The sequence below is a fragment of the Phoca vitulina genome, unplaced genomic scaffold, assembly GCF_004348235.1.
Source record: "Phoca vitulina isolate PV1807 unplaced genomic scaffold, GSC_HSeal_1.0 scaffold9, whole genome shotgun sequence".
In the NCBI taxonomy this organism is placed as follows: Eukaryota; Metazoa; Chordata; class Mammalia; order Carnivora; family Phocidae; genus Phoca; species Phoca vitulina.
In genome coordinates this window covers 41,168,689-41,194,290 of record NW_022589712.1, presented here as the reverse complement: position 1 = coordinate 41,194,290, position 25,602 = coordinate 41,168,689, and the positions used below count along the sequence as shown (strand labels likewise).

Sequence of the window (25,602 nt, the reverse complement as noted above, 5' to 3'; positions counted from 1 at the left end):
GACTACATAAATACTTCTACCTTCTCTGTTGTAAACATCAATAAATGGAAGGATGGAGGGGAAATCTCTAACATATGCTATCGGAAAATATAAGATCAAAATACCTAACATTAGTCTGTCAGAGGCTCAAAAATAAGACTTTTAGCAACTTACTTTTAATTTTACCTTTATCATATCAGTCTTACTGTTGGTGTCATTATTTAGAGACTAGTATCTAGAGGTAGGAGAAGTGTTATTAATTTATTCACTGATTCAAGAAAGGTATCAGGAAAGGGAGAAGATATTTGCAAATGGTATATTTGATAAAGGGTTAGTATCCAAAATACATAAAGAACTTATACAACTCAATACCCTCCAAAAAAATATTCCAATTAAAAAATGGGCAGAAGACAACGAGAATAGACATTTCTTAAAAGAAGACATACAGAGGGCTAACAGACACATGAAGAGATGTTCAACATCAATCATCAGGGAAATGCAAATCAAAACCACAATGAGATATCACCTCACACCTGTTATAATGGCTCAAATGAAAAACACAAAAAAACAGCAAGTGTTGGCGAGGATGTGGAGAAAAAAAAGGAACCCTTGTGCACTGTTGGTGGGAACACGAACTGGTGCAGCCACTATGAAAAAAACACTTTGGAGGTTCCCCAAAAAATTAAGAATAGATCTACCATATGATCCAGTAATTCCACTACTGGGTATTTACCCAAAAAACGTGAAAACACTAATTTAAAAAGATATGTACCCCTATGTTTATTGCAGCATTATTTACAATAGCCAAACATGGAAGCAGCCAAAGTGTCCATCATTAAATGAATGAACAAGAGGTGGTATGTATATATGTGTGCATATATATATATACATGTGCGCATACACACACACACACACACACACAATGGAATAGTACTTAGCCATAAAAGAGAATGAAATCATGCTATTGGCAATAACATGGATGGAGCTACAAAGTATAATGCTAAGTGAAATACGTCAGCTGGAAACAGACAAATACCATGTAATTTCACTCATATGTGGAATTTAAGAAACAAAACAAATGAACCAAAAAAAAAAAAAAAGACAAACCAAAAAGCAGACTCTTAACTATAGAGAACAAACAGATGGTTATCAGAGGGGAGGCAGGTGGGGGGATGGGTGAAAACAGGTGAAGGGGTTTAAGAGTACGCTTATCATGATGAGCACTGAGTAATGTATGGAACTGTTAAATCACTATACTGTATACCTGAAACTAATATAACACTCACTGTATGTTAATTATACTGGAATTTAAAAAAAAAAAAAAGGAAAAGAAACATATTAGGAATCTGCTATGTACCGGCATTAGGATATGTTTAGTTAACGGACCCAGATGGTTTTACACTCAAGTTTTACCAAATTATGAAGCAACAAATAATGTCTATCTCACACCAACTTCTCAATTAACACAAAAGAACAAAAGACATTCAACTCTAAGTGCTAATTTAATTTTGATGATGAAAATGAAATCAACAGTTCTGACTCTATATTATCAAAAACTCTATTAAATCTTTTGTTTCTAAGACATTAATGTCATGTTGAGGGAACCTCCTTTTCCCCCAGAAACAAGTTTCCACATGGAGCACATTCCCCAGTTTAACACTGCTTGCCCCTCCCCACCTAATCACTTACTCTTCCCATGGAAGAAGGGACTCTGGAGATTTGGAGAATGACCTAAGCATGCCTAGCTAGCAATGCCTCTCTCTCAGCCTACTTGTTTGTGATCCACCTACCTGTAGGAAGCACACATTCTGCTTCCTCTACACATTAGAGGGAAGCCTACGGCCGTCCACTGCCAATTGTGACAGAAGGGTAAATCTAATTCTTGAGATCTTAGGAAGCCTGTGTTATTCAGTGTTTTGATTTGTTTGACTTCTTTATCACTATTTCTTGGTTCACAATTCAGGAGGGAAGGAACGGCATATAATTTATTAGCTCCTTCACACTCTAATTTCAGAATCTAAAAATATTACTCAAAGTAAAATGTATTAACTACATTAATCATGTTCCCTCTTCTAGCCTATTGACCATTTCTTCCATCTGAAATAATTTTTAGTTTTTAGTCAATTAACATATATTATCTTTAACTTAGCTTAACAACTTCTTATGGAAAGATTCCCCCATAAGTTGCCTCCCAATGGACCCCACATGGCTCCATCATATAAATTTAGCATACTATGCTGCCACATTGTATTTATTTGTATTCTACAGGACACAATAAGCTCCTTTAAGGCATACAGGTATCCTAAGAAGTCAAAGCACTTGGTCCAATATATAGCTGAATGAATTAGAAAATGAATGCATGAATGAAATGAAAAATGACAAATCACAAAGACCTCAAAGAAAACAGATCTAGGGGTGCCTGGGTGGCTCAATTGGTTAAGCAGCTGCCTTAGGCTCAGATCATGGTCTCAGGGTCTTGGGATGGAGCCCACATCAGGCTCCCTGCTTAGTGGGGAGTCTGCTTCTCCCTCTGCCGCCCCCATCCCACCCACCCCTGCTCCTGTGCTCCCCACCTCTCTCAAATAAATAAATAAAATCTTTAAAAGAAAAGAAAACAGATCTAAAAATTACCTCAAAAATTGCATAAATGTTCTCCCCTCCTCTCTCATACACACACGTACACACACACACACAATGGCAATGGATTTAAGTTTATGACAACTATCAGAAAAAAAATTTAGCTGATTTTTAGAGAAGAATTAACTATTTTTTGAACCATTACACTGTTGAGGAAATGAAAAAGGCTTTTTGTTTGACTTCTTTAAACTATGTCTACCTGAAATGTTGATTTTTAAATTTTTCTTAAGAACATCCCTTGAAGTTCTATTATCTGTTTAGAGTATGCCAACAACTAAGAAGAGAATTCCAGTACATAAGTCACCAGATCTTAATTTTTTAAAAATGTTGTTTTTTTCTCATTAATCTGACTCCATGTCCTATTGGTATTTGTGAAAAAACATGGAGACGTCTAAATTAAAAACCAGTGTAAATACTGATTTTAATTATTTTCCAATGCCAAAATCTAATTAAAATGCATTCCCACACATTTTGAAAAATCATAATTTAAATATAAATAGACTTCATTGGCATTTGAAAACACTTTATTCCTATGGGAAATCCCTAGTTAGCTTTCCAAATCTAGTATTTGATAATTCTCCACATTTTCGGGAAACATTACAACATCCAATTTCTTAACCCAAAATGTAAACACAGGATAAAGCAAGTATAATAAATAATGTTAGATTTAAGGTAAAAGTATGACATGATCTCTAAAGCTCCCCCTAGATGTAATTTTCCCTAATCCTATATGTATACAGTTTCCTTCCTGTATTTTCTTTTTTAGTTTTTATTTCAATCCCAGTTAATTAACATACGGTGTAATATTAGTTTCAGGTGTATTTTTGCTACACCATTCAATTACATTCTCATTTAAATTATTTCAGCAAATGTAGAGAAACAGATAAGTTTAGTCAATTGTGCTTACATGTTTTGGGATTCCTGGCTTACTGAAGAAACAGAATCCGAACCCTTTACTGGAGTAGGAATTCTTTCTGATAGCAAACTTGTCTAAAATACAACAGATTACATTATTTTTTATAGATAGCATTATTCATAAGATCTCATAATACATTTTTACAGTTGATCCTTAATAAAATTAAAATTAAATTACCTTCAAATTTTAAGTTATTTGGTTTTTCATTAAATATCATGTAAAATTATTTTATAAAGGAAGTATATAAATCTGGGGGAAAAAGGCTTAGTTCACTGATACATACTACATTTGACTATTGCTACATTATAATCTCCAGTGTCCATAACAAAGCCCCAGCTGTCTGTAAAAATTGCTCAGAAATAGCTTCCAAAGAAGAATGTCAGTTTATGCAAAGATAATTTATCTAAAGGCTCTCCTACCAGAAGAAAAGACTGAAGTGCCCAGTTTGGTCCTAGAACTTTGCCCTGGTAGGAAATAAGATGAAGTCATCCTGTACCAAATTAAAAAGCATTATGTTCCACAGAGTACTGTGACGCTAAGAAAGTCATATTTGCCCCAGTAAAAGATTTTAACTGCATTATAATGGTGACTATATTTGAAATAAAGATTTACAGGAAGGGAAAAAAGCTTGAAAATTCTTACCTTCTTCCATGCCTTTGCTATAGACTCATGCAAACTATAAGGAATTAACACCTGTAAGCCTTCACATGTACCATATATTTGACGACACACAGAAATAAAAGCTCCTTTAACCACCGGCAACATTTCCGATCCAGAAAAAATAGAAATATCTTCATCAAGAAGTTTTTTCGAAAACTGGGCAATTATATGAGCACCTGTAGGACTAAAACATGATAGACTAAAAGTGATTCCAATGTTATAAATCATGACCTCTTAAAGTACTACCAAAAAGTCTAGCCATATCACAAACTTTGCATTTACTTGGCTTCCCTTTGGTTCTCTACCTATTCTCTAACATATCAATATTCCTGTTTCCACACATGTACAGACAAATGTCTAATAAAGAGAACAGTTTCAGGAAACTAGAGGAAAGAACACGCAGATAGAAAAAAGCAAAACTATATGCTTAAAAGGTTATAGACACCATGGGCCCACAGTCATATGTAACTTCACCTGATTGTAGTAAAAACATAATCCTGAGTTCCCAAGCCATTAACAGGATGTAGCTCCTCTATTTCAGAGGCTGGGCACTTTCATAGTAATAATAAATAAGGAAATCATAGTAAATACTTAATATGCCAGGCATTGTTCTAAGTATTTTAGATGTATTAACTCATTTAATTCTTACACTAACCGTATGAAGTAGATATATTTTTCACTTTTTAAAAAGATAAGGAAATACAGTTAAAGCTTACAGGAGTTAAGTAACTTAAACAATATCACATAGCTAGTAAGAAGTGGAGCCAGGACTCAAACCCAGGGTATCTAGCTCCAGGGCAGCACACTTTTAGTTTTTCTGGCTTTAAAAACAAACACAGTAAGCTGTGGATAGGATAGGGTACTGACTCTCCATGTACCCCTCCACCCATCTTCAACAGTTATTAACATTTTGCCAGTCTTGCTTTATCTATTCCCTGACCTTCCCCTCTGCCCACCTCTACTAGAATATTGTATGCTAAATGCCAGACATCATTTTACCCAGTGTACATCTCTGATTAAGGTTTCTATGTTACATGCCAATACCCCAACTAACAAAACATAATTTTTTAATATAATCTGATAATCCACCCATATCAAGATTCTTCTGATTGTCTTAAGGTGTTTCTTATAATAGATTTGTATAAATCAAAATTCAAACAAGTTTCACAGAGTGCATTAAGTTATTGTGATCATTTAGGCCCCCTCTTTTCTTTTTTACCCATGCCATTAATTTGGAGAAATGACATATTTTCCCTATCCATTCTTTATATGGATAATTGCTTCACCATGCTGTCATTTAATGTGTTCCTCTACTTCTCCATATTTCTTATAAATTGATAATTATATCTACAGGCTTAAAGTTCAATTTCTTTTTTCTTGGCCAAATAACTTCATAGGTGGTTGCTGTTGTGTACCTTCTACTGCATCGTATCATTAGATACATATCTGGTTGTCCCAATTGTAATGATGCTAAAAATCAACTGGTCAGATGGTATGAGCCTGAACTCTCCAGTGGGAAGTCCTCCCCACATCAAGCCTTTCACCTAATGGTTTTAGCATCAATTCATGATAATTTCCTAAATCAACTATTTCATTAGGAGTTACCAAATGATGATTTTCTAGTTATTCTGCATTTATTAACTAAAATTTTTCTATGAACGGGCGCCTGGGTGGCTCAGTTGGTTAAGCGACTGCCTTCGGCTCAGGTCATGATCCTGGAGTCCCTGGATCGAGTCCCACATCAGGCTCCCTGCTCGGCGGGGAGTCTGCTTCTCCCTCTGACCCTCCGCCCCTCATGCTCTCTCTCTCTCATTCTCTCTCTCTCTCAAATAAATAAATAAAATCTTTAAAAAAAATAAAAAATAAAAAATAAAATAAAATTTTTCTATGAAGAACTTTATCCACAGTAACTTAATAGTTATATTAAAATACAGTTTGTACAGGGGCGCCTGGGTGGCACAGTCAGTTAAGTGTCCAATTCTTGGTTTCAGCTCAGGTCATGATCTCAGGGTCAGGAGACCGAGCCCGGCATTGGACTCCATGCTCAGCACAGACTCTGCTTGAGATTCTCTCTCTCTCTCTCCCTCTGCCCCTCCTACTCGTACTCATGCTTGCACACTCTCCCTCTAATCAACAAATGAATCTTTAAAAAAAAAATACAGTTTGTACAGAAAATAGAAAAAAAGATTTTGAACATTTTTAATCAACTTGCAAAATAATGAGTTGGTGTCCTCAAAACCTCAACTGGTAATTGACAAGGTTTTTTTTTTTTTAATTTTAGTGTGTTTTTAAAACCATTTTTGCATGCTTTATGTATGTCAATCATTCAGGTCACTCTTTTAATCCTCAAATTATCTACCTTAAACCAGTAGGAGGCCCCTTCTGGTGGCTTTGGGGTACTTCTGACACTATGTCTTTAGTCTTAGATAATTTCCTTACTTTCTAGAATGGTAAGATATCTCAGGATCACCTTGCATATTTCCTGGCCCAATGCAGAAACAACTACCTTCAAGGATCCCTTGTAGGAAAAAACAACAATAACAAAAACTTAGATATTTAGAGACCACAATCTGGGTGCCAACTCATTCATTGTTAAGGGATTGTTATTACTTCTAGGCCTCTTCAGTGGTAGTTCTGAGAAAAGCATAAGAAAAATAAATTAATACTTATATTTCCATTATGAATTTAAAATTCAAGTTTAACTTCTTTAATTCTATATTCTAGTTCTTTATGATGCTAATTACTTATTTGCTTTATTTTAGAATATGTTCATAATAGTTTCAAAATATATTGATTGCAGTTTAAGATTATTTTGAGAATTTTTTCTTCCAACCTTATGATATATCCCACTAGAAATGTTCAAATCAGGTCACTTGAGGTAATTCTTTCCTCTGCATGGGTAGGTCACTAACTTGCTTGGTAGTTAAATTCACTTATTCCCATTTGTTTGAATTTCTTTGAAATGTGAATTTTTCTTTTTGATTTAACTTTTACATTCAGCATGTAAAACAGCGACATGATTCCAAAGTCAAATCTAGGTACAATGACGGTATAACCCATATATCTTCAATCTCTACCTCCCTATCCACATGTTTTTCTCTCTTCCTCTAAAACTATTACTTTTCAGTTTACCCTTTTATCACTCCTTTAGAAAAATAACAATAGGATTTGGTTTATTCATATTCCCTTCCATTATATAAAAGGTAGCATTCTAAAACATTCTTCTGAGTTTTGTTTGTTCACAGATATCCTGAAGATAACTCCACAGCAATACATAAAAAAATTCCATGTTCCCATTGCACAGCTGCTAAGTGCTCCTTTGTACAAACACAATTTAATCAATTAGCCTCTTGTTACTGGACATTTGAGATGATTCCAGTCTTTTTCCAATATAAATAATATAATCAGAAACAACCACAGCACAATGGTGATTCAAAAGAAACTGACACTTAATGTCTTATCTGTTTAACTTCAACGTAAGGGAAACTAATTAATCATTGAACACTACATCAAAAACTAATGATGTACTATAAGTTGGCTAACTGAACATAATAAAAAATTTTTAAAAATTAAAAACTTAGAAATACTAATGATTGGGGAAAAATTGACTACATAATTAAATGTCTATAAGCAAAAAAAAAAAAAAAACAATGAAATAGGGAAGTAATGAAGAATAAAAAGAAACCTTAGAACTCATGACAAAAGGTTAGTCTTCTTCATTTTACAAAAGATTATTATCTATATAGAAAAAGACTTCCAGTTGAATATGGCAGATTGAACACATACATTCACATCTGCACCCTCTTAAAATACTAAAATGCAAAAGTGAAGGGAATTTTCAGAAGGCTTTTATAGCTGTCAAGGAGAAAAGAAAGGATGTGACAGTAACAATGTTTTGGAATCTAGATAGTCGAAAAAAACAAAAATAACTCAGGACCTGGAAAAACTGAATGATCAGCCACAATATAGAAAACAGAACACAATTTATCTCATAGAACCTCTCAAAAAACTCAAATTGGTTCTACTAGGGGTAGAAGTGGGACTGAAAACAGAAGAGCTGCCTGGAAGTCAATTTAAAAAGAAGTCTGACCAGCTTCCCTTCCACATTCCATATAGCCACCCCCATGTATCTTTTGGAAAGCAGGCAAAGATCAAGAACAGTAGAGAGTACCACAGGGTTAAATCAAAGCTTATAGAGTAAAACTTGAAAACCACTTTCTCACCTAGTAATGTTCTCCACTAAGCTTATACTCTCTGCAGGCGGCTAGCTATAGGATCCTTCTCTATGGAATCTGACCAGAACAAAGACTAAAGAGGCTGGTATTAGAGATTCCCAAAACAAATCCATGGCAAGATTCCCCCATAGCAAAGACCACAAGTAAAAAGGTCCCATGTTCCTGCATAGTTTTCAAACAGCTATTTACTGACTTTTAAGTATCTGAAGAAATCTCTAATTTAAAATCGGAAACCAAGACAACAAATAGAAAAATCAATGTGGAAGGAAAAAAGAAAATGAGAAATGAAAACTCTGTATCTTCACGGATATAAGAGAACTTAAAACTCATGAAACAAGAATAGGATAGTAGAGTAAGAATGTTCTTTTACAGAAAAAATATAACTTAAGAAATGCAAACCACAATCTGAATCTAAGGGCTAGAAAATAAAGCTGAGGACATTTCTTAGACGGTAAAAAACTTAAAAAGCAAGCTCCTCCTGGAGGGGAGGTCCAAGATAGTGGTAGGAAAATCCTCCTCCCATGGACACACCCAAGCTACATATGATCATTTCCCTGCGAAAAAGATCTGAAAACTAAATGAACTGCTTCCCACAACAAAGGATAAAAGGACCATATCAAAACAGGTAGGAGAAATAGAGACACAGTCTCCCAAAAATCACCCCACTCACAGCATGGCAACACATAACAAGAAGGGATCTCACCAGACAGATGCTTCTCCCAGAGGAGTAAAAGGTTGGTACCCCACATCAGGGACCCCACTCCTGGGATCTACACCAGAGAAATAAGCCCACAGAACACCTGGCTTGGAAAACCAAAAGGGCTAACATCCAGGGGGTCTAAAAGAGCTATAAGGAAACAGATTCCCCTCTTGAAGGAATTGTTTGTGGTCTTGCCCCAAGACCCAGCAAAGAAACAGTAGTCTGGAAAGGCCCCTAGACTGTATGTATGTAAAGGAGACTCATTTGCTAATGTGGGGGCATTGGCTGGAAGGGCGGGGGACAGTTGAGATGCTCTTCAGAGACAGATGAAGATGGTAGATGCCACAGATGCACTCTCCACATGGCCTGCTAGCAGGGCTACCACCACCTTGCTGGTACAGCAGGGGTGAGCTTTTGTGGCACTTGCTGAGGCCAGGTGGAGAGTTGCAGTCCTCCCCAACTCCCTAGCTGGAACATGGAGTGTGAGCTGTCGGGGAAGTCTCCTATTCCCAACCTAAAGCCAGTATACAGACAAGGCACTCTCCACCTCTATTACAGAAGCCCATGGAAACATACACTCAAGACATTTTCCTGTTGTCTTTCTAAAGCTAGTGAATGTGCCCTGTTCTCTACACCCTCTAGCTGCCTTGCTCAAGCCAGCAGATGGACACAAACCACACCCCTTGATCACCTGGCCCTGAGCTCCACCAGAGTATAACAACTGGAAAGACCATTCTTGACAGGCCATCAATCCCAGGGCCCTGCACCAACAGCAGACTGAAACAATCCCAGTCTTCCTATAAAAAAGGCCTATTTACTTAGCCTACAGCTTTAGCCTCAGGAACAGGCTTCAAGTTTCCCACACATCAAGAGGCTAAGGAGGCACTCCAAGGAACAAAAGCAGGAAAACATCATCCTTGCACACCCCCTTGGCCTCACTACAGCTGGATTAGACTTCCCAGGGAAGATCTTATACACTCATCTGGAACTCAGATTTTTGCAACTCACACCCAGGAGAAATCTCCAGATCTGGTCTAGAGGCCAGCAGTGATTACAAATGTGACCCCACAGGACTAAATATATTTGCACACTTTCAAAGCTGTGGCCTGAAGGTCTGGCTTCTAATCAGACTGAAACTAGGTGCTAAATGAGTTTCCTCCCCTTGAATCACGGACAGGCCTTGGCAAGCCCTCAAAAAAGGCGGCATATCAATAATAAATCAGACAGTTGAGATAATCACAAAGGTTTGAAAGACAACCAAGAGCTAGGACAAGGCTGAACTAGAGATTCATCACCTATTCAAGGCCACTCTTTGAAGACTGAGAAAAGTACCTGCATTTCACCTAATACATAGAAAAAACAGAGCCAAGACAAATTAGGAAACAGAAGAAACAAAACAAACAAACAAAAAGACAAAACCTCAGAAAATGATACGGAGATAAGAACCTAATAAAAAAAATTCAAATTAATGGTCATAAAGATGCTCACTGAACTCAGGAGAAGAATGGATAAACACAGAACCTCAATAAAGAGATAGAACACATAACAAAGTATGTTATTGACAGATCCAGCATGAATATATTAAGGACAAAGCTGAACTGAACATCATTAACCCACTAAATATGACTGACATCTATAGAATACTTCAACACCAGCAGAATATACATTTTTCTCAAGTTCACACAAAACATTCACCAAGATAGACCACATTCTGAGCCGTAAGATACCTTAAATTAAAAAGAATGCACTCTCAGACTCATAAATACATAGGTCAAAGTCTTTAGGGAAGTTTAAAAATATTTTGAAGTGAAAATGAAAACACAAATTTTCAAAATTTATAGGATGCACCAAATGCAGTGCTTAGAGGAAAATTTACAGCACTGAATGTATATATTAGAAGATAGATCTAAAAATCAATAATCAAGGCTTCCACCATAGGAAATTAGGAAAAGAACTAAAACCAAAGGAAGTAAAAAATTAAAATTAAAACAGAAATCAATGAAGTTAAAAACAAAACCAAAATCAGCAGAGGAAAAAAAAGTTGGTCTTTATAAAATATCAATAAAATTGATAAGCCTCTGGCTAGGTTAAAAAAAAAAACGACAAATTACTATTATCAGAATGGAAAGAAGACCATCAATTCTGATCACATGGACATTAAAGGGGTAATAAAGGAATATTATAAACAATCTATATCCACAAATTGAATCACCTAGAAAAGTGGACCAATTCTTTGAAAGACACAATCTGCCAAAACTCACACAAGAAGAAATAAACAATCTGAATAAGCCCATATCTAATATAAAAATTGAATCAATTAATAATCTTCCAAAACAGAGAACACCAGGCCCAAATAGGTTCACTAGTGAATTCTATCAGATATATAAGGAAGAAATTATACCAATTCTCCACAATCTCTTCCAGAAAACAGAAATCATTTCTTCTGCTTCTGACTCATTATGAGGCTTTCATTAGAATAAATCAAGACCAGATGATGATATTACAAAAAATACAGACTGATATCTCTCATGAACATAGACACAAAAATCCTCAACAAAGACTAGCAAATCAAATCTAACAATGTATAAAAAGAATTATATACCACAACAAAATGGGATTTATTTTAGGTATGCAATGCTGAGTTCAATATTCAAAGATTAATATAATCCATCACAATCAATAAGATTAAAAAAAAAACACTTATTGTGGTATTATTTATGGAGGCAAAATCCTAGATACAACCTGATATCCATTAATAGGGGAAAAGTTTGAAAATATTATGGTAAAGCCGTATCAAAGTACTATGGAGCTATTAAAAACAGTGTTTCATTTTTTTTTTTTTTTTTTTTTTTTAAGATTTTATTTTTAAGTAATCTCCACACTCAATGTGGGGCTCTTACAAAAAAAAAAAACAGTGTTTCATTTTGTACTCATTTTGGAAGATGCTTATGGTTACACATAAGAAAACCGAATATTGTATATGATATTATTTTTATGAAAAGGAAACAAAAATTCTGTGATTATGAATATATGTTTGATAGATCATTATAAGTTCAGAGAAAGTCTAAAAGCATAACCAAAATGCTACCACTGGTAACAGCCAGGAGATAGAACTAAGCGAGGGTAGAGAAGGAAGACGGAAAAGTTAGCTTTTCCTTTGTGCACCTTTGTGTGGTTTGACTTGACTCAATCGTGGGTGGCTTTAGAAGACTGAAAGAGTCCAAGAAGCAAAAACATCCCATCTAGAGTGAACCCTCCTATTCTCACTTTGAAGTTACTCACATCAAGGCCTAATCTGCCTGCATTGTCCATAATTCTGGTTACTTCAACCTGAAATCATCTAATACATTGTTAGTGGCTGATCAGGAACCTAACTATCTAGAATAGTTATCCTGATTTTCATTATTAACATATTGTATGACATTTTGGAAACTTTTGAATCAGATCAAGAAAATGTGCTAAAAATTCCACAAACTTAAAACATAGACATATACCTTTTTTCTTCAGAAGAGTTCATATTTTCTCCATAAAGTAGTAAGGTAAGTCCTTCTTCTACAGATGCAATTCTTGCCAAAATATCAGCTATGTGAATTAAAGCTGTTTCAGAGCAATTTGGAGCAGTCTGTACATTAAAAAGATAACAAATCATATAATTTTATGACATGCTAACATTTCACAGACTAAAATTTAAGGGTGGTAGTGTAGTCTAACAAAGTTATATTACCACAATAAAAAGAAAGTTAATGACTGTTTGGCTATGAAGTATGTCTGAATTAAATGTGTCACTATATTATGTTCACTTACCAGCACAGTTGATGAGGCAGATACATACAGACTTTTTATCCAAACCAGTTATTGTTTATTAAGACAGCTGACAGAACTGCTGTTCTCATTACAGTTTTACATATAATTCTGTTTGACAAATGCAGTAGCTCCTCTAGATCCATCTTGCCCTTTACTTCCCACTCACCAGTTCCTGAATATCCACCCTAATTTTATTATACACGATTTCTAACACACTGCCATCATTTCTAAGGAACACCATTCCTTTGTGCAATTGGTTGGGTCATGAATTATAGGTCTGAGTAAGGACAACCAATTCACGTGCTGACCAATAACCAATGATGTCATCTAATGGGGGGGTGAACCAATCATATTTCTTTACTTTTAATTTTAAGTGGGAATACGAAAAATATCTTTGCCAGCATATAGCAAATTAGTACAAGGCAATTACTAAAAACTAGAGTCATATTTATGCTGGAGCCCATCTAGAAGCCTAAGTCTCCTAAAGTTCCTGTTCTTTCTGGGGCCTACTTATTTGTCTATACCTGCATAGCTGCCAATACACATACTCTCTATAAGAAATCTGAGTATCTATACTTTGAAACCAATACGGCCTAATAAATCAGTGAGTTGGCTTTATAACTAATGAGTCAGGCATATTCACCTGAATATTTCCTTATTGTATTAGGCATTACGATACAGTCTATTACTTTCACATTAAATACCTTTCTTAAAACAACTTCTCTGCCTGGAATACTTTCCTTCTCTCATATATTCACTTTTTTTAAACCTTTCTATTCCTCATCCAGTATTTTAATAGTCTGCCTTTCCTATTAGAATAGGTTCCTTCAGAAGAAAGTATAAGTCTTAATCTCTTCTATCTTTCAAATACCTAGCGAAGCACCAATGATACAGTAGTGGTTCAATGGGTGATGCTGAATGCTTTAAGATTAAATACGGAATGTCTATTATGTGCCAGAGGGCTGTTTCTTACACTCAAGAATAATGCCAGCATAATTACAGAAATAGATAACATGGGAATATGGAGAAATAAACACCTAACTTTCCCAGGAAGAACTAGGACAAATTTTCAGAGAAAAAAAAAAAAAAACTATAGTCTGAAGAAAGGAATTTTTCACTTAGACCAAGACTTCCCAGGGTGAGGGAAAAGTATGCAAACATAGGGAAATATTATAACCTTGTCAAAAAATGCAAATAATCTGTTATAATTGAAACACATGGGAAAAAATAGGTAGGATACAACATGAAAGTTGATAAATTTCAGACTTTTTAACTAGACATTTATCTAGCAAGCAACAAGTAGGAAAGTATTGTGATGGCTTTAGTGACAATACAGAGGACAGGCCAGAAAGATGAAAGACTGGGAAAAATAAGAAAATCATTTCAATATTCCAAGCAAGGAATTATCAGAGCTTAAATAAAATCAGAAGCAGTAGGGATTAAAAGACATACATGGATTTTAGAGACACATAAGAGAACAAGTCTATAGGGCTTAATTACAAATGGAATGAAGAAAATGAGGAAGAAGTCTAGATATATAGCAGTCCTACTCATCACACGAGCAAGCTTGAAGAAGTGGAGCAAGAGAAAAAAAAAGGAAAGAAAAGAAAAGAAAGAAAGGGGGCGCCTGGGTGGCTCAGACGGTTAAGTGTCACCTTCGGCTCAGGTCATGATCCCAGGGTCCTGGGATCAAGCCCCACATGGGGCTCCCTGCTGAGCAGGGAGCCTGCTTCTCCCTCTCCCTCTGCCTCTGCCTGCCACTCCCCCTGCTTGTACTCTCTCTCTCTCTCTCTGTGTCAAATAAAAAATAAAAAAATCTTAAAAAAAAAAAAGAAAAGAAAGAAAATGAAAAAGAAAAAGAAAAAACTGACAAACCAAAAACTACTGTTTTGAAAATTGCATTTGATTTGCTAATGGAATAACTCAAAAAGGTATTTAGCAGGCATCTAAAGACAACTCTAGAGCTGAAGAGATCTAAACTTAGATGTTAACTATACATCTAATCTTCATGACTGGAGGGAATCACCTAGGAAAAACTCTCTTCCGAGAGAAAAGAGTGAACCAGGTCGTGACTCACTGAAGACAGGAGGGACCTGGAAGGGGAGCCCTCATAGGTGACAGGGAAAGAATGGTTAGAAAGGGAGGGCAAAAAATATATAGGAACTTAGGAAAGCCAGATAAACAATTTTACAAGTTGTCTACTGTGTTAATAATCAGGTAGATAATAGTCTGAAAAGTGGTCACTAGTTATAGGTGTAGGAAGTTACAAGCAACAGCAATCAATGACGTGATGGAGGTAAGATCAAAATGCAATGTTTTGAAACATGACAGAATAGAGGGAGCCAGGAAACAATGGCAGTCTTCCATAATTAATTGTTAAGAAGATCAGATATTAGGTGGTAGCTAAAGATGTGCATTGGATGATCAAGGGCTTCTCTCATCCCAACTATGAGACAGATTCAGGCATATTTACAGATAAAGGAAAGAAGCCACAAGAAGATAAAAAGTTAAAGATATATGAAAGCAAAGACAAACAACAGTTCTGAAACAAAATCCAAGAGCACATTTCTCAACTCTGGTATGAGGTTCATATTTCATATTACCATTGACATTATGGCATCTTATTACATTAAACTATATTAGGAATTCTATTGGTCCTTCTCTACTTATCTTCCTAAGGCTAACCATAAAATCAAAATTACATCCCCTTAATTTCCTAGAATTCCATACTTTGTACCACATTCACATAAATGCTTAATGTTTTCTGAATGAGCAATGAATAATGACTATATGATGGGATGAACAGTTGCCCAGCCCATTGAGGAGTGGGCATAGGAGATGAAAACAGTAAAAACACTACACAACACAGACATGGAAAGGCAAAACCTTTAGCCTATTAAGATTTAAGTCATTCCCCCGACGCTTAAGTCATAGAAATGGACAGAGAGCAGTGCTAGTAGTGGTACCAACTCTGCCACCTGTTAAATGTCGGACTTCGAGCAATCCACTTCTTTCAGCCACAGTTGTAAGGATTAAATTACATAATGCAAAGGAACGGGCCATACAAACTGTAAAGAGATATGAGCATCCCAGTTCTGAACATATGTGTAAGTTTTTTTTTTTTCTAAAAAATTAGTTCTTCACATAAAACAGAGCTGACTCTTCAGAAAAATAATGTAAAGGCTATAAAATTACTGTTAAAACAAACAATAAAATTCACAAGATTAGATTTGCAAGACAAATACCTTAATAACTTCCCTCAATCCTTATACCTAAGCCTGACTAGAAAAGAAAATTATGTTATATGTATTTTCCCCCTACACTGTCAATAACAAATAAATCAACTGACTACATAAACTATGATTTAACATTAAATAAAAATCTAGGGTCAGCATAAAATACATTCATATGTGGAAAGATATTCTAATAAATATTTCAAATACGTCAAATTTAAAAATAAAGTCCCATTGAATATTCCCAATACCCAATTAAAAGACTCTCTTTAGTAAATACCAACCTTAGCTCCTTTCATTAAATTATGAATAGGCTGAAGAAGTGCCTCAATCACAGTGTTATTATATAAGCATTCGATTGCACATTCTTTTTGATCACAGAGTATCCGAAGAACTTCAGTCACCATACTTGCAGGAGAGTAATTATCTGATAAACAAGTACTTTTAGATATTAAAATTTTAAACATTAAGAACTTAATATATCTTATTTATGAGTTAGCCATTGCTGTTCTAAAAAGATCAACATCAAAGTTAAATAGTTTAAAAAAAAAGGCACACAACGCAATGCCCAAAGGATGAGGTATTGTCAATTCATAACCTGAAACCTAAGGGGTGATCAGTTAAGCTCAATATATCCTCAAGTTATTTTTTAAAAAGTAAATGACAAATCTGAATGCTGAGAAACAACAGAAGATCATTCACTGTTTGACATTAAGTCACTGCTAACAGTGAAGATGTGATTTGAAGCAAATTTACAACTTTTCTCCTCCCAGCAAACACTTGTATTCACTTTTTCTTTTTTCTTAAAATATGTATCTGGGGCACCTAGGTGGCTCAGTCAATTAGGCATCTGACTCTGGATTTCAGCTCAGGTCATGATCTCGGGATCATGAGATAGAGCCCCACTTCGGGCTCCAAGCTCAATGGTGAGTCTGCTTGAGATTCTCTCTCCCTCTCCCTGTGCCCCTCACCCCCCAGTCGCACAGGCACTCTCTCTCTCAAATAAATAAATAAATCTTTAAAAAGAAAAAAAATATATGCATTCAAGTGTCCAGCCTAGTAGAAAATGAAAGTAAAACAAAATGATGGCTAAAAAGGCAGAAAAGGTAAAACCTCCTTTAAGACTAACACACCACTACTTGTATCACCATAAAACTGGTGAAATGAATGAGGATTGTAAAAACTTTCTTTTAAGATATATACAGGAAAACACAAATACAAATAAATGTAACACAGGGAATAGTCACTAAAATAAGTGTGATATTTTTGGTTTCATAAATCAATATATTTTCAGGTTATATTACCTAATATACTCACAAAATAGTGTTCTACAAGAATGTAAGGAACCAAAAGTTAGCAGCTTAGGTTGTAAGCTATAATACTAAAAGTAACACCAAAATTCTTAATTTAGGTTACAATATTCTATACTCCATGAACACACTAAGACTTCAAGTCAATACTTGACAAAAAGAAAATGGAGGAGAAAAGTTTAGTGATTATTTTCCAACCAGTTCCAGACCCTGTTTGCAATGAGAGATACTACTGATGAGCATATGGCCATTCATTCATTCATCCATTCTTTTATCTATTTTTGAGTGCCTACCATGTGCCAGACACTGTGCTAGGCACTGGAACTAAGACACAAAAAAAATTAAAAAACAGTCCACTAGATGGTAAACCAAGACACTGGCAAATAATTATAAGAAGGAACATTTTTAACAAAGGAAGCACCGTATGTTATAGGAACATATCACAGGAGGACATAAGCTACATGTTTATACATAGAAATGCTGTAAAGGCAGAAAGAAATTTGAGAGCCATTGTTAAGACTAATAAGTTGTTATAATTACATAAATAAAACATACTGATTGATAGGTGCATATAGCATTAATATATATGGCCCAAACTATCTTTTTTTCTTTGATTCACTTGAATTCTTCTCAGAATTTTGCCAGCATCTCTACAGTAATTTCCAGGTTTAGAACACTATGAGCCTATAGATTATGGGAGTGTTTTGTTATTAAAGTGTTTTACTTTGTAAACTTTCATTGATAGTCAAAGGAAAAAGTGTAAGTTATCTTTTAAATGTAAATATTGTAAACCACTTTTTTATAAGCCAGTCAACAGCTAAAGACTAAAAGTTATTATATTCAAAAACATGAAGTTTTTGCTTTTGCTTTATTCTTTCATAAGAGAAGATCTGAAGTTTTAGATGTGAGCTAAAACAAGCAGGCTGATCAAAACATCAGGCAAGTATAAAGCACAGAAAACAGCAAGAAAGAACACATTACTACCTATCAATCAAATTTCCCTTAGTAGCATTTCTTAAGAACATCCTGATCTTAAGAACAACATTAAAATTCTCAGAAAAATCAATTCTACATAAAAAGGCAGAAAATTAGGAACATCTTAAAACATCAATGAACAAAATTAAATTTCATGGTTTACTTCCAGGACCAACGTAATTTGTTATGAATAATACTGCATCTTAGGAAACCTCTTTACCAAAACTAGGTCAGTCACTCAAAATGTCTAGACAATGGAATATTAAGTATTTTTAGATGTTTTCTATTACACTATTTAAAATAGAAGCAGAATTACCTAAATGTGCAGCTGATGTCATCTTTGGACAACTCGGTGAGTAATAGATAAGTTGGGTAAACAGAACCAGAAGATCTGTAAGGGATACTAAATCTTTGAAAAGGAAAAAAGAAAAAGATTATTTTCTAGTATACACTTACAACTTAGAAAAATTTAACTGAGCTTCCCATCCTCCTGAGTTTTCAGAGACTGTGGTAAAATGGTAAAATTAGGAGAAGGGAGCTGGAACCCAGAAGGCCCCAGGAAAACAAATTAGACATGTGAAGTTAAAAGGTGGCAAGGACAACAACACAGCAGGTCCTATGTGCAGGTGCAGTTTTACCACTTATGGTGGACCCGTCACTTCATATAAACCTACAGCAGGAAGATCTTCGAATCTCATTAGGACCATGAGCTTTTAAGGAACGATAAAATTCAGCTTCATATATTGTTCCAGCCAACTTATCTATATAGAACTGTAGAAAAGGTATCAAACTTTTTCGAGGAATTATTTTGGGCTCAGTGGCCAAACTGTTTCTGTTACAAATACTCAATTATGATGTTGTAAAGTAGCCATAGACAATTTGCAAATGGACAAGTATGGTGGTCTTCCAATAAGATTTTACATACACCAAAATTTTAATTTTATTCCACATGTCACAAAATAGTCATAATTTCTTCTAGTAATTAGCTCACAAGCCATACAAAACAGTACCAGATTTGGCCCATGGGTTGTAATTTACCAACCCCTGCTGCAGACTATTTTCATCAAGATTCTGGTGAAAATGCAGGTAAAACTTAGAGGTAACTGTTGACTTATGCTAATATAGTAGAACAAAGCTCTCAAAACTGAGTTTTGAGATGACCTATGACATTCGTCAGGCCAAAAGGTCGATGTTAAAAGTCAACATAAAGTGCTAAATTACAGATGATAGACATATAAACTTCAGTTCAATACTTGCAGTAACATTATAAGCATTTATTAATCTTTCTATTTCTGTAAAGTTCAACAATATCCTATAAAATGGCAGCTCTTTTCTTGAAAGTCCATTCTCTAAGTGCTCATTATGCCTAGAATTACATGACCACAGGATATATCAGTACATAAAACAGTTTTTGTTGAGGAGCTCACAACCAGCGTAACTGAGGAGAAAACCTTAAGTAAAACAACTAGGAAACGGTACAAAAGTATTCAAAATGAAGATACTCCATGATAGGATTGGCAAACTATAGCAATTATGGCCTAATTTTGTAAGGCTCGTAAGCTAAAAATGTTTTGTTTTGTTTTATACTTTTAAAGGTATACATGGGGCACCTGGGTGGCTCAGTCAGTTAAGCATCTGCCTTCGGCTCAGGTCATGATCCAGGGGTCCTGGGATCTAGCCCCGCATCGGGTTCCTTGCTCAGCGGGGAGCCTGCTTCTCTCTCTGCCTGTTGCTCCCCCTGCTTGTGTCCCTCTCCCCCCCCCAACAAATAAATACATAAATAAATCTTTAAAAATAAATAAATAAATAAAGGTGTGTAAACTGTGTCAAGGGTCTCCCAAACCATACCCAGATTCAATGGTTCACTAGGAGGACTCAACATACAGTTGTGCTCCCGGCTATGGTATTTCACAACAAAAGATAAAAAGCAAAAGTGTATGAGGTGAAGTCCAGGTGCAAACGTCCAAGGGTCCTCTTCCAGTGGAGTCACACAAAATATACTTAATTCTTCCAGCAACAAGCTGTGACAACACACGTAAAATGATGGCTACCAAGAAGCTCCTTAGAGATTCAGTGCCCAAGCTTTTTACTGGGGGCTGATAATGTAAGCACACTCTACTTAGCACATACCAGGATTCCAGACTCCCAGAAGGAAAGCAAGTATTTAGTATAAACTACATTGTGCGTACAGACAGTTTAGGTAGGCACAGTGAACCACTCTTATCGGTTCTGGGAAGAGTGAGAAATCCAAGTTTCCAGACGCCAGCTAGTGCAACCTCGCAAGCAGGCTTTCCTAAGGATAGCAGTCTCAGGCCTGCTGTGATAACTCTTCTGCACACATGAGCACATGGATACACAAATACTCAGGATATGCAACAGAGACAGTATGTAGCCCACAAAACCAAAAATATTTACTATCAGAGACATTACAGAAAAAGTTTGCTGGTCGCTAGACTATAGTCCTATATAGACTTAAAGTTTTAAGGGAGGCAAAAAAGTAATAGCATGTGCTGAAGTTTGATGGGGAGAACTTTAAAAATAGGACTTAGGGTAACATAGTAATGTATCAAATGGTACAGGGCTTTGCAGTTTATAAAATAGCATTCTGAAACCACATCTCTAATCATCACAAAAACTGTGTGAGCTCAGTATCACTGATATTATTCCATCTTTGTAGATTAAAAAAACAAGCAATGGTTAAGTGAGTTGCCCAAAGGTCATAACCAGTTTATAAGGGAACTAGAATTTAAACAAGGTCTTCTAGTTCTGAATCCAGATCTGGATCGTTCAGTATGTCTAGGATTTTGAAAGACAGGGAGAAATAAGGAAAGCATTAAAGGCTGGATGAATAGAAAAAACTAGAATGTAGGGGAAAAGCACATACTGATAAGAGCAAATGTAATACTTCAAGGTATACAAGCCATCAGTAGACTAAAGGTATGTCACTAAGTATCCTAGAAGAGACCATGCAAAATCTCCAAAGTTTAGTAATTCATAGCACATTAACCTTACCAAGCTTCTCCTAATTGTACTTACCTTTTCTATTCTTCAGCTTTATGGGAAATAGCCGTCTGCCTTGTGTATAGATCAATAACCTTCCTAAAAGGCACAGTGAGTGAATGAAATAAATATATTGTAATTCTTGTCCTGAGTAGTAGAAGGTTTTCTGTTTGTTCCCTTAAAAGAGAAGCAAACAAATATTTATTTTAATGCTATTATATTTTAGATTGTACCTATCTTCATTCCTTTCCAAACATTAAACAAGGTTGCAGTCTATAATGAAGACTCTGTTGGTGTTAAAAAAAAAAAAAAAGTTAATTATCTTTCTTAAGATCCTATAACACCTAAATCTCTGGGGAAAACCATTCATCACAAAATTTAAGCTCAGGGAAGTGTAAGATGCATACAGTATTCCTTCTAAATCAGCATAAGATTGTCAGAATTATCATTTGTTATCAAGAGGAACTTCAAGAATAAGTTAAGGGAGGAAGTCAATAGAAAATATTACTGTTTAATTCTACCAATTAAAAGTCAATACTATAAAAGATTGTATTTATAACCATGTTAGCAAATGAAATTAGAATCTGTAAAATATATACACCTAATATATATCATTCATCCATATATTCAAGATCTACTGAGTACCTGTTTGATATAAGACCTTGAATTATTTGCTGGTGTCAAAAACCAGTAAGAAGCATGAAACTGGGCTTCCAATTCAGAGTATGGCAGTCTGGTATGACCAGAATTTGAGGGTCAGGGGCAGATAACAGAGGACTAAGCTACAAAAGGAATATGGATTTTATTATAGAGGTGACTGAAATGATATTAAAGTGTTGTAAGCATGAAAGTAATCAAATATGCACGTAAAAAACTAACCCTGATGGTAGCATAAAAGGTAGATGGAAGAAGGTAAAGGTCTGAAATCAGACTAAAAAAAAATCATGAGCAAAAGCATCAGCAACAAGAATGGAGAAGAGAAGACAGACAAATCTTGAAGAAAATTAAGTCAATAGGCCTTAGACAGGACTACATGGGGACTGTGAAAGAATAAGAAAATTCTCAAGTTCCTACCTCAACATCTGTATACATAGTGAATTTAAGTAATTCTAAAGGAGAAAGGAGGGAGAAACCACTCTAGATACAGAATAAAGTGATTTCAGTCTTTGATATTTTAATATTGAAGTGCCCATGGAGCACCCGGATAGATATTCTAAGTATGATAAGGGTATATGGATCTGGAATTCAGTAAAGTGGCAGACTTAAATATTTCAGAGTCACATATATAGTTTTTGAAACCATGAAAGTAAATGGTCTCCCGCAGAGAGAACAGGTAGACTAAGGTGAGAAAAAAGGGCAACACCCTTGTGAATACACACATACAAAGAAAAGAGCCTTTCCAGTGAAATGAGGATTCCTCATGAGAATGAGGAATTCCAAGAAAGAATGGTACCAAGAAGAAGAAAGGGTCAACAGAGGCAAAGGCTATAAAATTAGGACAAGAAAGAGGGGAAATGGATAAAGGGAAGATATGGAGCACTAGAAATTGCCTCATTTCCATTGTTGAAAAGTGAATAGGAGGTAAAGAAATGGGCCCTGGGCGTATTTAGGATACTTAAAAGAGTATTCTCTGCAGGGAAGCTTCTCTGCAGGAGGTTCGGATAATGCAGGGCAAGTACCAACAGAAAGAGAGACACAGTAAGAAGTGAAGCAATGTCCCAGTTCTAAAACATGGAAACAAAACCCAAAGAACACCAGAGGAGAACAGAATCAAGAACAAAAAATCAATCTGGAAAAGAATACCTATTCAGTGCAGTCCAAAGAAAAGGGATATTGATAAGGGCATATAAACATGCATTTGTATGCTCAGAAGCAGGACGTTTGGGGAATTCATATCTGCCAAGTTCTACTTTTCTTAGTGTAGTAGGATGCAAAGTCTCCTCTTGAAAGAAAAGTGAGCCAGGGTAAAGCAGGGCCCTTGATGACTGGTAAAAGCTTGCAATAGCTATTGTGGACACTGAAGAAAAAATACCTAAGAGGATGCAACACAGTTGCTATGGTTAGAAAAGCAGTATGCCCACTGAATGCATAACAAATGCTCTCTGCTCAATTTCCTGAAGACCAGAGAGGATGGAAGACTGAGTTGATCTAAAGACAAGAAACTGCAGACAGGAAACTCTGAAATGAAAGAGAAAGAGCAAGGATTTTGAAAGAAATGGCTAAAAAAAAAAAGCATGAAGCACCCCAGGTCTTCACTAGATAGGGAAGAGAGCAAAGCCATGATGTCCTAGTAGAATGGTAGGGGGAGGAAAAAAATCACTAGATATAACATTTTAATATCAAGAAATTTTAAAAATCCATAAATTTATAAATGAGGTAAGTTTATATAAACTTATCCTTTTCCTCCTCTTGAATAAATTCTGGCTTCTATACTTCCCCCTTTACTACAAAACACTAGCTTTTGAAACCCACTAATTACTGGTCTTTGACCATTTTTCTTGCTTGAATTAGATAAAGAATTTACCCAAGGATAAAAAAAAAATAAGATCTTCATATTCTCAGAGAACTTACTATTTGCTTAGAGAAGTGACAAAAGAGAATGAAAAAAGATTAACAAAAGTGTATAGACATTGGTACATAGCAGAATCTGACTATAAGAGAAGATCCACTTTACTTATTCCTGAGATTCAATAGAGTAATTAAGGCCAGATTATGAAACATCTAGGGTATTTTAGCTCAGAAAGAGGATAAGCAGACAGGAATCAAAGGGTGGGGTATCCAGTAATAAAACAGTATTTTACAGAAATGTTCTTCCTCCTAAAACGCATAAAGGTCAATTAAATGACTAATATACCAGAGGAAAGAATGAGCAGTACCTTATCTCAATATAACAGACTAGGACATATACTCTAGTATAAATTGAAGAACTGCATATGTAACAATCCATATGATAATGCATTAATTTCAAATGTACAGCTGTTATTAAAGTCATCATCATGCTGTGTCTTTTAAATTTGTGAAAATATTTTACGTTAGCAGAAGTGATCTAATTTACCATGCTACTGACCATTAAAAACTAAGTTACTAAAAGGTATCATGTTTAAAAGTATGTAACAGAGGAAAACAATACTTACCACAATGCTTTGAATGACCCAAAATCTCATCGGCTTTCATGGCTTCACACAACTCAAAGTACTGAACACACTGCTGAACTGCTGTAGTTATCTAATAAAATAATAACTTATTAATTCTAGAAATTTACAGCCCCCAAGTTCAAGCAGTAAAAAAAAAAAAAAAAAAAAAAAAGTTAATTAAGGTTCTAAAAATATGCTGGAAAAATTATTTAAGAAAAATATTTAAAATAATATTTTTCCAGGCCACTGAAGCTCAGCCTCCCCAATTATATTTTAACAATGGCATCATTCATACTTGTGGACCAACAATATTGCTATAATGTCAGTGTCAATGGACAAAAATAGATACATACTTCATACTTTACAGTGAAAGATACAAAAATTCTGTGACCATGACTTTAAGAACTCTCTTGCCAATATCCCCAGTTCCCTTGCCTTAGAGTCTTTTCTTCCTATCTAGCCAGCAGAATATGAACTAGATCAGCTTTCTATTCCCTATGGAGAACTCCTTTATATATTCAGTAGATGCAAATATCAAAAGATGTGTGTGTGTGTGTGTGTGTGTGTGTGTGTTTGTGTATAAATTTTAAAGTATACGTGGCCCAACTTTTGAAAAGAAACTTTGGGAAAAATGAATATAAACTCTATCCCTATTTTTCAGAATTGAAGATCAGATTTTGTGCATGTACAGTGGAAACTTTAAGACCATTCCATGCATTTGTCTTTTGCTTTGTTAGAGCTCCTTACATAAAGGCTTTAATCATGGCAGTGGGTTTGGCACGATGACCTGCTAAAGCATTTCTTCTAGCTTCTGCATAGTCTCATAGCATTTTCTGCAACTGAGGAATGTCTGCATTGTCCAGCAGAGTGGCCACTAGCTATATGTGGCTACTGAAAACTTGAAATGTAATTAGGGAAACTGAGGGAACTGGGTATTTTTAATTTTCTTTAATTATAATTTAAAACTAATACATGGTTAGTGGCTACTCTGTGCAATTCTATTACATTTATGACATTTA

At 35.3% G+C, this 25,602-nt stretch overlaps 1 protein-coding gene across 4 annotated transcripts in view; it reads right to left on the bottom strand.

The window, feature by feature from the left end:
* The window catches only part of TBC1D32 (TBC1 domain family member 32), a 199,939-nt gene that overhangs the window by 133,363 nt on the left and 40,974 nt on the right, over window positions 1-25,602 (bottom strand). For all 4 annotated transcript variants that reach the window (XR_004299994.1, XM_032407977.1, XM_032407976.1 and 1 more), the window contains 7 exons: window positions 24,584-24,674; window positions 21,486-21,626; window positions 18,766-18,858; window positions 16,449-16,591; window positions 12,622-12,749; window positions 4,175-4,376; window positions 3,524-3,606 (listed from right to left, as the gene is read on the bottom strand). Coding sequence is in view for 3 of the 4 variants with exons in the window: in XM_032407977.1 (XP_032263868.1) it covers window positions 3,524-3,606; window positions 4,175-4,376; window positions 12,622-12,749; window positions 16,449-16,591; window positions 18,766-18,858; window positions 21,486-21,626; window positions 24,584-24,674 (881 nt within the window). In the remaining variant the exon portion in view is untranslated. The remainder of the gene's footprint in view (window positions 1-3,523; window positions 3,607-4,174; window positions 4,377-12,621; window positions 12,750-16,448; window positions 16,592-18,765; window positions 18,859-21,485; window positions 21,627-24,583; window positions 24,675-25,602) is intronic.